This window comes from Xenia sp. Carnegie-2017, unplaced genomic scaffold (assembly GCF_021976095.1).
Source record: "Xenia sp. Carnegie-2017 unplaced genomic scaffold, XeniaSp_v1 HiC_scaffold_19, whole genome shotgun sequence".
Classification (NCBI taxonomy): domain Eukaryota; kingdom Metazoa; phylum Cnidaria; class Anthozoa; order Malacalcyonacea; family Xeniidae; genus Xenia; species Xenia sp. Carnegie-2017.
In genome coordinates, this window is record NW_025813481.1 from 8,409,290 (window position 1) to 8,424,105 (window position 14,816).

General features: G+C 35.9%; 1 protein-coding gene and 2 long non-coding RNA genes across 3 annotated transcripts; 2 read left to right on the plus strand and 1 right to left on the minus strand.

Moving 5' to 3' along the window:
• The first annotated feature begins 1,396 nt into the window (after positions 1-1,396).
• Positions 1,397-3,924, plus strand: LOC124438311. Its single transcript, XR_006946049.1, has 2 exons — positions 1,397-2,168; positions 2,236-3,924. It is a non-coding gene; the product is annotated as an uncharacterized LOC124438311 (long non-coding RNA).
• Positions 3,837-5,243, minus strand: LOC124438310. Its single transcript, XR_006946048.1, has 2 exons — positions 4,195-5,243; positions 3,837-4,027 (listed from the first exon to the last, which is right to left on the minus strand). It is a non-coding gene; the product is annotated as an uncharacterized LOC124438310 (long non-coding RNA).
• A 436-nt stretch (positions 5,244-5,679) lies between these two features.
• On the plus strand, positions 5,680-11,272 carry LOC124438240 (neuropeptide Y receptor type 1-like). Its single transcript, XM_046988258.1, has 3 exons — positions 5,680-6,312; positions 6,421-6,516; positions 9,803-11,272. The coding sequence occupies exons 1-3, from the start codon at positions 6,303-6,305 to the stop codon at positions 10,891-10,893; spliced, it is 1,197 nt and encodes a 398-aa protein (XP_046844214.1). The 5' UTR covers positions 5,680-6,302; the 3' UTR covers positions 10,894-11,272.
• The last annotated feature ends 3,544 nt before the right edge of the window (positions 11,273-14,816 follow it).

The following is a 14,816-nucleotide window of genomic DNA, read 5'->3' on the forward strand; positions in this document are numbered from 1 at the left end:
AATTACAAACATGTTTGTGCTTTTGCAATACATGCATAGATCTGTTCATTACAATGTTTTGCAATTGTCTTCTCAAAGCACTCGTGGCACGCCCAGTAATCTCATTGACGAACAGATTTGAGTAAAAACGAGCGAATATCCAGCAGTATAAACATGCAAACTTGAGGATTGAAACAGACATGTCAATATAGATTAATGATTAAAACTTTCATAATGATACTGCTGCCTGAGAAAGGGATATACCCCATTCGAGACGTCGACACACTGGAATACCGCTGCTTTCAGTTGAGATTAAATGAGATTTTCAAGCACCCAGTGATTTGATGAGTAAAGTTGACGACCGAATCGAAAAAGCTGCTTTCTTCACAGCTGCATATTCTGGTCTGAAACAACGACAAAATTAAATCGATTCCCGAGTTTGTTTTTAAATTCATCGCCAAAATGTAATTTTGAGTACACGAAGATTTTGATGATGTTAAGCTAGCTAGCGTTTCTTTTGATTTATGAGTCTAATGGACATTATGTCAGTTTCAATTTTTTTTGTATAAAGAGAAGGCACTCTTTTGTGTCTTTGTTTATAATTTTTAAAACGTTTTTCTTCGACTTAACGTATTGTGTTGAAAAATTAAAAATCTTTCAATGGTCAAATGTCATTCATAATCACTTGAATGCGTTACTCCAGCATCTAACTTGCGCAACATTTTTTCCTTGATACATTTGTTTTACTTAATCAATTAAAATCTGTCAATGCATGTGAGTAAACCGCGCCTTGCTGTATTGTACACAGAAATGGTGAAAATGACATGATGTTATTGATAACCCCAATCTGTTCAACTTACATGCACGAGACGTCCACGGTGAAATGTTGCTATGCGTCTAATTCCAATACGATGAATGCACGCGCGTTTTGAGTTTTGCGTTCTTCCTCAAAGAAATACCTTTTTCACGCATAGTCTACGATATGTTATCAAAGAGCGTCAGGCATATTAAAAATATGCTATTACGATGTGTGCGTCCCGTCGGTTTTAAATGCCTAACAAGCTGGCACGATAAATAATTTGTCGTACGTACAGATTATTTTAATGCTCGTAAGTCGTAGCGCGTTCAGGAGCCATTACGCAGAACATCTTTAATAACTTATTAATTGCATGCAGAACTTGAGGACATAGAGACCTCAACTCAACGGCTGTTCCTTCAAACATATATGGCAAATAAATCTAGCAAAAATATGAACTTACTTTGCTTGATGGTTTGGAATCGCTTTTTTGATGGCCAGAAAATGAGCTATAGAAATTGAAGGACAGAAGGCCAGTGATTCTTCAGCAAATCATTCATCTTCATGTGGAAACGGTTAAAACTTTATCAAAAAGATTTGGCTGTATGAAAGAGTACGACAAACGCAATATGTCAAAGATAATCCGTCGCTCAAATCACTCCATAAGGTTTCAACTTCGAAATTTCAGTCATACAAATCTCGCTCGGAGTTCTCTTCCTATTTCTGTGAACATTGGAAGCTTTAAAGCAAAATCCAAGAATATCCACATGACACGTCCTTTGTGGTTTCTACATTATTAATACGCACCAGCAACTTAATGCATCTTCTCGTTGCATTTTAAGAGCGCACTAAACGTTATCGTCATGATCAATGAATATTTGCTAAAATGGCATTTCAACTTGATTTTATCTAGCACTGATCTTTACAAACGCTCAAATTTCGCTCCAGCAGTATGCCGATTTCGGAAACAAAGTGCGGCGTACCATTTCTAAACGTTTGTTTAGGCCTATTGTATGCGCGAGCATAGCGTCCATGATGAAGAGAGGCGTTTGTGGTTTTTTTCAAAATGAAAATACACTCTGATTATGCCCTCGTGAAAGCCGAAACGCGTGTGGTGGTTGAAAGTTTCAAAATTTGTTGTTATTTTAAGAAGCACTTTAGCAATCGTCGCCCACAAGCTTGCCATTGGAATCAGTAATAGAATTTTGGCGCTGTAGTTATCTATTGAATGTTTAATTGCAATGGATAAGAGTTAAATTGCATGGATTAACGCAAACAAAGAGAAAATTGCATCAGTAAATGTCGGTGAAACAGTCGTTTCTGGTGATGAACGAGGCATTTTTACTCGACTCTCAACACGCTCTTTCTGTATTTATTCAACGCAAAATAACAAGTAAGAATCGTGCGAATGAACATTTTTATCTCACTTTTTGAGGCTTTAAACTTTGGCTATTTTTTAGCGACGGTGTTAAAGTTTCAGGCATAATGACGTCGTACAAACAATGTGTTACCTGTCCAAAAGTTTGGTGTAAATATTTCGATATGAATTTACAGAAACAAAAGCGTTTCTAAATAAATAAATGATGTTAATGATCTGAAATTTTCATGACGCGATCTAATTCGTGAGCCAGTGATGCGGCAGTCGACTGTACGCAAATGAAACTTCGTATGAAGATGCAGATTACAGATGCCTATATTGTGTTTGCTTACTAAACGGAGGAATGCACGAAGTGAGAAAGAATTTGTGAAAGAATGTGTTCCTCTTGACGTTCTTCTTTTACTCGTTGAACAAAATTGAAAATGTTTCGCGCGATACTCTTCATTCAATGTTAATCATGATCGAAAATCGCTAGCTGTGGTTGCTGTGGTTAGCGCAGTTGTAGAGACGCAGTTGTCATGTGAAATTTGCATTATCGGCGCCTGATCTTACTGCGATAAAATGGTGAAGCAAGTGGTCAATAGACTGGGTAGATATCATACAACTCCACATGGCTATATGGTTACGTATAATAGATTGGCCGATAAAATATAAAATGGTTTGAACCCATAAAAGTAATAGATTTGTGGGGATATGCTTTACAAACTCAATACCATAACCACCCCATGTCCGCACTGGTGACGAAAAGATAGACAGAGAAAATGTTAATAGTTTCACACGTTTTGATGAGCGTGTCAAAATGGTATGAAAGGCATCTGCACCAAATAACAAGTCAAGCAAACAAGAGATAATTCCACTTGACTGTGTAGAAAATCTTAGCTACCAACACAGATTAGATTGTTAACACATTCAGAAAAATATTGACCGCTGTTTCATCAGGATTTTGTACGGGATTTTTTCAACGAGAAATCATGTGAACGCGTGCAGACTATAGAGGCCATTTTTGGAACTGAATGAAAGTTACTTGCAACTATCCAAGTGATTATACAGGGATAACACGGATCATCCATGTCATACTTTATCACCCAATCCCATGAGTACCCACATGAACTTATAGACATAATAACACTTGCACGGCTTTATCTAGAACCGTAAGACAGAAACAATAATTTATTTCCAAATCACGTAATTACATGATCTAAACAAAATGTGCAATTTGTTATTTAGTGCCCAATCAAAATATCAAATGTAAATTCGTCGTATTTTAAATCATTAAAGATAGATGAAAGATCTCAGTTTCTATTGTGGAAATTTATGGCGTCGTGTACCTCCACTGAAATGAAAATGTTCGACGAAAAATGAATAAATGTTTTTGACCATTCGTGCAATTTATCATCGCTGAAAGGAGATTCAAATGGTTTATTCCTCGTTAAACGGTAGATAGAGGACGTTATCGTGTCAAACAGTCAAAGATTGTATCGCATCTAGTTTTTTCCAACAAGGGAAATGATGAGAAAGTTTGGTTGGAAAATAAAAGGATGAGACTTGTTGTGATCAGAATCATTCACAGCGTGATGGAGATTTCAAATGATAAAAGATTGAGCATTGAACACCTGCATATAGAAGGGGAGCGTTGAAGCTTTGTTTTTGTCAGCTGTTTTTTATATTTGTCATTTATGATCATTTACAAGATTAATATATCGTATATTTATCTACCTAACCACTGATAAAATGTTAATTACATGTTCAATAAAACTATAACTATATAGAATTTATAGTAATATATTGGTCTTAATGGTATCGTATAAACAGTGCAGCTTTAAATTGGCAGATATTCCTGGATGTTTTCTTCTTAAATAACACAGAAAAATATCCTGAAACACCAAATAAATGTTCTGTAGTTCAATCATCAAAGTTCAGTCGTATGGTGTCATAAAGATTCATAGTGTGATCATTTGACCAAATCGAACATGCGATGACGATGAGTCGGCATAAAGTACGACTGAGATTCCTTAAAACTTTCAGAAAAGTTAAAAAATACCTTGCTTTTGCTATTTTATAAATTACGCATCAGATTGAACAGCCTCAATTGAAAAAAATCGACGTTTTCCAGTCTCCACTTCGCATCTTACCATATAGTTTTATATACCGCTGCCAGCTATTGACTGGCCAGGAAGATGGCGGAATTGGAGCATGCGCATAAAAAATTAGCGACAAGTTAACTCAAGAGTGTGGTCCTTCTGTATAGTATATATTCTGTGCCCTGGTCTGGCCTGCCCACGGTCGTTATTAGTTTCCATATACGAAATTGAGGTGACGTCAGAAAGCTAATATAAATATGCGCTTCCTATATTACTAATAGTTCAGTACGCGTAAGGATATTTTGATGCTATTTTGGGATATGTTGTGTAAGTGGAATTCGGCAAATAGACAAACATATCGCCACAATAGCATCAAATTATGCGATACGCGTACATGAACTATTAGTAATATTTCTTCCAGGGATTTCTTGGTCTTGGTTAGAAAACACAACATGAGTGGTCAATCTACAGATTACATGTAATTGTATTTGTATTGGTTATATTCGACAATCATTCGTTTAACTAATGCACTTATTGACGTGACTGGTATTGAAGTTCTAAATTTATTGCTTTTACTCGAAATTACCGAACTTTTCATTTTCTTTAGCGTTTCTTGTGCAACAAATTATAGCGCTATGTGTAAATTTCTTCTTTGGTTTCCTTGTTATTTTTGTAACGCATCACACAAGTACGTACGCCACCTAACGAATGCAAATTCATATACTCAAATTTTTGCTATTAAAGTACGGACATGTGTCGAAAGCCACTTCAAATACATTTGCTTGCGATATGTAGATCGTCTACTAATGTTGCTGCCCGACCAAGTCCAGCAAAACCCTGGAAGAATTTCTAATTAGAGTTCAGCCAATATTTTCATGCTATTATCCCAATGTCCCAATTTGTTTGTCTTGTGAAATGCGGAATTATATATTTAATATGCTTACTTTATGATGTCATGTCAGTTTCGTAGATGGAAACTAATGACGACCGTGGACAGGCCAGATCAGGGTAAGACTGGGGAATGAAATGTGAATGAAAGATTTTGAAATGTGTAATTTTGAAATGTGAGTGAATGAAAGTGAAATGAAATGTGTAGTGAATGAAATGTGTAGTGAAATGTGTAGTGAGTATTTTGAAATGTGTTTTGAAATGTGTGAGTATTTTGAAATGTGTGTAGTGAGTATTTTGAAATGTGTAGTGAGTATTTTGAAATGTGTAGTGAGTATTTTGAAATGTGTAGTGAGTATTTTGAAATGTGTAGTGAGTATTTTGAAAAGTGTAGTGAGTATTTTGAAATGTGTAGTGAGTATTTTAAAATGTGTAGTGAGTATTTTGAAATGTGTAGTGAGTATTTTAAAATGTGTAGTATGATTTTGAGTGATGTTTTCTTATTTTTTATTATGTTTTTTAAATTATTTTTCTGGTGACCCGTGTAGTGACGTACATAACGTGCGTATATTATACATTTAGATTTATGTATTTGCAATAGAGGAAATAGCTAGTCCTACACTCAAACGCGCTACTTAAAGTTAACGCACTTAACTTTATAATTACGCAAAACTACTCAAATTTCAAATACATTATCTGCCTTGTAATTAACTGCACCTTGTTTACCTAAATATATAAAAAGCCTGTAAATAAATTGTAAGATATAGAATACTCACGACTGTTGTAAATAACTTCTTCGCTAGTGAATAAAAGAATCAGAAAATTTAATAGCCTTCTAGTACATTGAATTCACTTTCGGAGCTCATACGAAAGACTTATATAACGCTAAAACCGTACCGGCCACCGTATTAATCACATAGTCGTCATGTTAATCCACCAGCGTGAATTTTTGTTTCAGATGACTGCATTGACGTCATATAAACAGAAGCACCGACTGTGACGGACGAGAGGCATCACGAAGATTACACCGGTGGCATGGAAATATTGTTCCTTTCTCCTCATAACCACACTGTTCGCTTTGGTGCTTCGCGAAACTGAATGCAAAAGCTCCTCCCTCCATTCACCGAGTGTCGTGCAGCCGGAGTTCATAACTTTGTCTTCACGATAGCCATCCCAAAAAATGTTGTCTCGTAAGTTGTATAATAACAATGATGAGCTTACATGATAAAGAATTTAATTAAATGGTTCGTAAAATTTTGTCGCGTTTTCGTTTATGTGATTCCCTTTATTATATACAGATTACTTCGCAGCTCGTGAAGATCCGTACAAAGGGTGCCTAAATTTGGCATCGAGGCATCTCCTTTCAGTGGCAAACAATGGCTCCGATGGAAATGGTAAATATTATAAAATGCTTCTCTTATTATCGTTCGAGTCGCTTCTATCGTCTCCATTGTCTATGTATATGCAGTGGGAAAAAAACGGCAGATACAATTGAAGCGAGCTCTTTTAGAACCTCCCAAAATAAGATAGGTATCAGAGAGAGTTTTTGTATGCAATTATTCATCAGAGTAGGTTTCCCTAAGAAGAAAATTGACTTTTGATGAACGGGAAATTATACCATGAGATTCAAAAATACCAAAAAGAAACTTCACGACTTGCCGAGTTTGAGTTGATTTGAAATTTGTAGTTGGCTCTGTCCACACGTGTCCGGTTCGTTTGTATGCGCAAACATTTTGTTCCGGATTTAACATTTTGTTCCGGATTTTGTTCCGGTTTTGTTCCGGATTAACGCGTCCACACGTATGCGAATTTGATGCGTTTTTGTGTGTCCACACGGAGCGGAGAAAACGATACAAATACCCAACTATTGCTAACAGAGTATGAGCTTTTACGAATAATGAACAGGCTATAAAATGTCGAATTATCCGACAAAAACTACTGCTTCAAGGTCATCAAAAAAAAGGTAAGAATGAAACTTTTGTGTGGACAGGCGATGAAGTGAACCTTTTATTAAGTGTCGTTTTAGAATATAAAATAGCGAAAATGTTTAAGGACACATTTCTGGCAACTGGCATTGAAAGCAGTGGCGTGCGGTGACCGAATTTAATAGGCAAGCGCTGACAGTGATTCCACAATGCATTCAGTCATGTTGTACAGGTGTCGTTAAAATACCGAATGTAGAAGTAGAACATAAAAGGATGAAAATTCCTATGCTATATATTTTATAGGAACATCAATCTTATTTATACCTTACATCAGTTACATGATATCTACCGGATACAAATATCAAAACTACTACGCAAAAGGAAGCTCTTGTCAATATCATAATCTTGTATTACATGCTACAGATAATATCTTCTACATACATAAATTGCAAGACAATAGGCGCGAAATGTATTGTAGCAGTCGTGATTATAACAATTAAGAACAGCCAGTTTCGCGCACAAAATTGGCACGGTGTGTTACAAACTGAGGCCATGGCGTTGTTTAATGTTTATATTTTGGTATAATGACGTCATGGCAACGTGTTCTCCCGTTCTTCAAAATGTGTCTGGCACTGACTCGTACGTTTCAGAATATCGGAGAGTCGTGTTTATTATTTAGTATCTTGTACCTTTTATTTTTAGTCATTAATTTACGAATTCAACGACACAAGACTGACAAGAGCATAGTGTTTTGGTCATAATGCTAGTCATACTTTACCACAACACACGTTTGCGTGCATTTCGATATCTCTGCAGACTGCGGCCCCTGCTTGTTTACGCACATTGTGCGCAGAAAATAATAAAATAACCAGTAAAGCACCTACTACTTTGAATTAGAAATCAGAACATTACCTTTCGCTCTCAGTCATCTTTTAATAAACGATAACATTAACGGCGTGAATAATTCGGATGTCCAATGTGTTGAATATACGAATATTATTCCTGCGCTGATATGTGTTTAAAATTGCGAGCGTACAAGACTGTTGACCAATCGCTATCAAGCGGCGCCCTTAGAAGCGCCGCTTGCCTTTTCTCGATATTCCTCGAATGAGAAGCCTCCAAATCTAGATTAACGCATGCGCAAATGCTCAAATTGAGCTCCGAAGGCAAGCGCGCTTGCCTTGGTTAATAAATAAGAAATTTTTAAGGTGTATTTAATCCATTTGACTCATCTTACAAGTGTAGCAAAGTGAAACCGAAAACCACGACAGTAAATCACGTATAAATAGCAAGCATTTCAACTGTAAAGACAATTTAGACAAAAGATTACATTGACATTGTTTAGAACAGAAAAATTTAAACTGATTTTGCTCAGAGATTGATCCAAAAAATTTTTGTTCGGTAAAATGCTTAAGCAAGCGGCGCTTGCCTACGCTTGCATGACCGCACCCCACTGATTGAAAGGAGCCGTATCAAAACTGCTCGCTCTTTCCATGATAATTTAAGACGGCAATAGTTGCTTTCATAAACGCAACAATGCTCGAAAATAGTGCAGTTAAAATTGAAAGATCACTTTAGGTATCATTTAAATGCATAGGATAACGCATGATAAATGTGGATTGGATTAGGGCAGCGTTGAGTTGGTAGATATTGTATATTTCATCGATTTACGTCAGCGTTTTTAAATCATTCCGGTTACAGTGCGTCAACACGTGTCCGGATTCGATGCGTTTTCAAACGTTTCCACTCTGGAGACTGTTTTCAAAAGTTTGCGGTAACAGTGTGCTTTTCGCTGGATACGTGTGGACGATAAGTGTAACCGCAACAAAATGTTTGCGAATACAAACTAACCCGGATACGTGTGGATGGAGCGTGGAAATTTGTGTCCGCGATCATTGATTTTTTTATCTTTAATTTTTCTCGTTAAATTTTTTGAAATCTTTACGGTATCAAAGAGTTGGGATAAAATATTCAGTACATATAGCCAGCATAAAAAATTGAACGGCATTACTGTTTGCGAAAGAAAATGTCGCACTTATCGAAATCTACCTGTTCGTCATACTTGTGATGTGGAGAGATGTGGCATCATTTTGCAAAAGGTCGGATAACATGGCGATGAATTTAGGTGAATTCATTAAATTGACCCACATGTTCAGCTGTTTTTTAGGCAGTTACTAGTTATGAAATCAACTGAACGAACATAAGTTTTTTCAAGAATTTTTTTCTCTCAATGATGCTGTTTATCATCGTTTTATTGTAAGATAGTACATCAATTATTTAGAGCCCAATCCCCAAGATGTGTGATTACTGTTGTCGTGGTGAGGCAATGACGCCATCTTGAATAATGGCAAAAAGCAATAATCTCAATCAAATATAAGTTAGAAGAAAGTCTAAAAAACAAATTCTATCAAACATTTTAAAAGCCAGACCTAGGCTAATAACTCAGCAACTGTATATCGACGTATAAAAAGCCCATTCTAATCGTACATATCGTCTGTTTTGCCACCTTTCAAGGTGGCAGTTTCTCTCACTTGTAACTATAGAATTTTGTCGGAGTCTGGTATCTAGTATATTGGGTTGTAGGTCATAAAATGGCTCGTCGTGGGGATGAAATAGACAAAATAGGGAAATGAAAAACGACTTTTCTTTGTGAGAATAAGAACGTTTGCATTTGGATCCTGATTGGTCAAAAAAAACCTCAGATAATTTGTGGAAAAGATAATTACATACCTTTCTATTTTCATTGACATTGTAGGATCATTTCCTCCTATAGAAAATCTAAGTGAAAGCGAAAAAATTGCCTTCACCATCGGGTATGGCTTCATGATATTAGTCGGTTTGCCTGGTAATATTTTGATCATGGTCGTCATAGCTACATACAAAGAATTACGCAATGATCTTAACATGTTACTTTTCAACATGGTTTTTGCTGACATCATACGCATGCTTTTAACAACTTCGTTGGCGCTCTTTATCATTCACGAAATCGGAAATGCACTTTCACCGATCTACGTAGATTCGGGTTTGTCCGGTCGTGTGTTCTGTAAGAGCATGTTTGGATTTCCTCCAATTTTATCGATCGTGGTCGTTTTCACTTTGGTTGTGATGACCTGCGAACGGTTTTTGGCCGTTGTTTTCCCATTTCACGTTACGTTGCTCAAAAACAAAAGCAAGTGGATCGTTACTGCTATTTGGTTCGTTGCTGCAGTGCTGGCAGCGCCCATTTTTTCAGGTGCAACTTCGGGTGAATTGCCCTCAGGTGGTCACATTTGCTTATACGACTACAGTCTGCTGTGTGATGGTAACATCATAAAAGATCGAAAATGTAATTCTCGTGTCGTGAAACAAATCACGTCTGTACTCGTTTACCTCACGTTCGTCGTCGCATTTCTCCTTATATTGCTACTTCATGTCGTAATGGCTGTAAGGCTTCATCGACGTCGGCGCGGCTTCAACGAGAGAGACGAAACGTATGTTTCAAATAGCCTTAGAAATTCCACGCGCGATGTCGTGCGCATGCTCGGTGTTGCATCGTTCGTGTACGTGATTACGTCGCTACCGAGTCAGATGTATCAATTCGGTTTCATCTACAACACGTCGTGGTTAAATAAAGCGATGCCACCCTACTTTAATTTTCTCTTGATGTTCATTTCGAACTCTCATTCCATGATATATCCGTGGATTTATCCGTTGTTCGTAAGGCGTTTTCGCGAGAAATACAGCTTGCTTTTTTACCAACGAATCCTAAAACGCGTTCGCTCTCAATCGGAGACATCAACATCGGCAAGACAAGCATTAACAACCATGGATAATAATAAGAACACTCAGACTGAAACACAATTTTGAAGAATAACTATTCTGGAAAGTATTTGGAAAGTAGCGCAAATCTGCCAGTGACAGTGGCGTAGCGCAATAGCTGAGACCCCTTGGTCAAGCATTCATTGGTGGCTTCCCCCTCCCCCTCCCCATATGGCTACAATACAATACAATACAATACACTATAATACAATACAATCCATAAGTTTGTTTGAAATCAATTGTTTTCTATTATTTTCTAATCAGTTATCACATGCATATAAAATAACCCCTCTCCCGAATAATCAAGTTTAGCTACAGCACTGGTAGAGAGTACACCTCTAAAGACTCCTCGAAACGAAAAATATTTCTATATCATTGACAATAAAGAAAAAATTGCAAAGTTCTACGATAATAATATTAACATAAATGTGCTTTGAGTATTGAAATGTGTTTTTATGGTAAGATTTTGTTGGGGGGAGGGGGGGGGCTTATAGCTTTGGGAAGGACGTCACTTTACACTAACCTAACACACACCATTTACGCCACTGTATTATGCCGGAATTTGAAGATATTCGTAAATGAAAAAGGAATGTCGTTCTTAAAATGTTTGACACCAAATTTTGCTATAATGTTTTTTGATTGAATTGTAAAGACAATTTAAAATGACTTAATGACTTTTTTAAAAATATTCTCCTATTTTATTTCTTTTTTGGAGATAGGTAACTTTTATTCAATATAAAATGACATCGTTATGACATTACATTGCATAATTTGCTTTAGGGAAAACTAATTTTCTTGTGCATCTAATTGATGACAGCATTAAAATATCTAACTTTTTGCATCTTTAGAATTATTTATCTTCACATGCACGTGTTCATGAAATTATTGTTTTTGTTTGTAAAACGTTCCAACGATGTGAAAAATTGATCATTAAAATGTCATTATAATCAGTGATGTCATAACGATGTTATTTACTTAAAGAAAAAAGTGAAATATCTCTTAAGAAAGCATAACAGGTCAATTCTACCGAAGAGGTTATTAAGACATTTTAATGCACTATCTAATGCATTAAAAAAATTGTGTTGAAATTTCGTGTTGTTAACACTTTAAAATGCTAATTTATCAAAATTAGATTGATTAGTTGAATTGAACAACTTTTAAGTCCGGCTACCTCTTTATTTTTGATTTGTAAACAACAGAAAACTCGGTCAGAACTAAGAAACCTTAATATTATTATAAAATAGGACTGCGCTATATGTCCGTGCTGGCCAGAGAAGGATGTTTCTGAAATGTAAGCCCTGCACAAAAAGAAAGTCCCCTGAATATATTATTATGAACGTTAAATAAATGAATTCCAGCAAGTCTCCAAAAAGGCCAGTAACGATTACCATGTTTTGATAGGGCGATTCAATAAAATGGACATTTTCCTAACTACTTTAAACGATTACAGTAACCGATCAATAATGTTGCTGAATAGCGAGTGAAACTGATTTTATAACATGTGCTTTTCAAGCCCTATTCACACGGCATAAACTAACCTGGGCTTAACCCAGGTTTATATGAACACTACGAACCAAGGTTTAACCTAAGTTAAACTCAACTTACCTCTTGAGATGGGTCAAGCCTCTTTAGCCCAGCCTAAACCTGGATTAGTGGTGTTTACAAATTGTGTTTACATGCAAAGAAATTAACCTGCTTGAACTTGGGTTAATTTCAGCCTGGACTTAACACCGTTTAGTTTTTGTCGTTTGAATAGGGCTTTAGTGCCAATTTTGAAAATGGGTATTTTTAAATTTGGGAGACGATTTTTAAAGGACGAACTGTACCTGTCTTCACATGGCAAACTGCCATAAAAATCAAATCTGTGCTGTGTTCAATAATCTGGAATTCATTTTTTTGTGTGATGTTTATGTTTCTGTGACATCTTGCTCTGGCCAGCACAATCAAAGCACAATCCCGGGACTTGTAGCGTAAGGCTCTCTGCTTTTGAGTAGACTTGTCTCGTTTACAAGGAAGAGAAGTGGAAGGTTAGTTTTTCAAATGTTGTTAGATAAGGTCGTTATTGTTTGTAGCTGTTGAATGAAGCATTATGCTACCATTTTTTTTGCTTAATAACATTCCAACTATTTAACCTTATAACAATCCTGTTTGAAATAATAGCCACTTGAAAAAATCAAAATAAAAGATGAACTTGATCACCTAATATACGGTTTTCTGTTAGGGGATGTCAATCTCACAATGAAATGATAACGTGATACGAATTCTAATTAATTAAAAAATAAAAGACTCATTCTGTCTGAGGATGACTTTGAAATAAAGTCGAAAATTTACAGTTCACTTCTCGTCTTGTTTTGCAATCTGAAGATGTCTTGCTTCTTCGGAATTTGCTTTATACTAAATTTCTTTAAATTGTCGGCTGGTCATGGTTTTTAGTTCTCACAATCGTCTCCGAAGGTTTGCATATACCATAAGCTTGTTGATACAAGCGTTTATTCGTTTGAAATTCACGATTGTTAAAATCAAAATGGTCACTAGCTTTGTGTCAAAATTTCAGACAAAGTTGTCGTCATGTGTGTTTTCCTTCAGTCAAAATGCACTTATGCACTAACTGAATTGTCTGTTTTATTAAATAGGAATTATTGTAGAATTTTGTGTTGTGCAAACCAGTTTGCTCAAAAGCCCTTTTTGCGTATGTAGCCCCAAGTCTCTTTAAATCTCCCCTTCCGTTTTAAGAGTTCCCCCCTCGGACGACAGCTAAAAGTAACCCCCCAGGGCTAAATATATGAAGGAAATTCGGTACTCCATTTGAGAATTTCATCGTGAAGCAAGACTACTGTTAATTCGAACTTGTATGGGCGCGACAAGCGCGCTAAAAAATCTGATCGGTTATCAATATGCACATTGGATCTCATTACTTCCGCAAGAATCTAAAGAATTCTACAAAATCCTTCAGTCCTTGACATTCAACCGTTGTTTTTTCCCGTAATGCCTTAAAATACACGCGCTAAGGAATAATTAGAAAATAATGCCTCATGTACGCGCCAAGAATATATTTGATTGTTCAAAAAATCACAAATCGTTTGGGTCAAACAACTAAGTGGGGATTTGTTGACTTTTGAACTTGAGTAATTTCACCTATCTCCAAACAAAGACTTTGATCCCTCTAATTATAGGAAAACTTGAGTATAATTATTGCCTCTGGAATTGTTGGTAGATAAGTGAAATAGTAGATAACGAAAAATTGGCTTAGTTACAATTGATACAAAACAAAGGATATGGTTCACCTTTCGTAGTAGATAAATAGTAGATAAATAGAAAAGTAGTAGATAAATAGAAAATCTGTAGTAGATAAGTGAAATAGTAGATAACGATAAATTGGCTTAGTTACAATTGATACAAAACAAAGGATATGGTTCACCTTTCGTAGTAGATAAATAGTAGATAAATAGAAAAGTAGTAGATAAATAGAAAATCTGTAGTAGATAAGTGAAATAGTAGATAACGATAAATTGGCTTAGTAACAATTGATACAAAACAAAGGATATGGTTCACCTTTCGTGCATCATCCAATACAATCTAGACACGTTCTTAAACAATTTATAGTAAAATTATATAAATCTATGGTCAATTTTTGAAAGTAAATATATCTTTTCATCTCTAGAAACTACTGGAGAAAAAATGATTTTAGGCAAATTAGTAGACACACAAAACTGTCGGGTTACCAAGTATTGATTAAGGAGCTTCGTTCTAAGATTTTTAGATATTCAAAAAGTTATCGCGTAGCTTGGGTTAAATTTTGAAATTTGTGTTGATGACGTTTATTTGCGCACGTTTTCCATTGAAGAAATCGTTTCTTTTGAATTCCCTACCGCATATTGAAATGTTAATGACAAGCAAACTTGTTTTCGTGAACCATTGATCGAGTATTTTAATTTACAACAACGTTAACTCCAATTTATGTAGTATTTTGA

What these genes read in the sequence shown, in the direction of transcription:
- LOC124438240 (XM_046988258.1), top strand. An exon ending in CAATGGCTCCGATGGAAATG is followed by an intron (nt 6,517 to 9,802) that starts GTAAATATTATA and finishes TTGACATTGTAG; the next exon opens with GATCATTTCCTCCTATAGAA.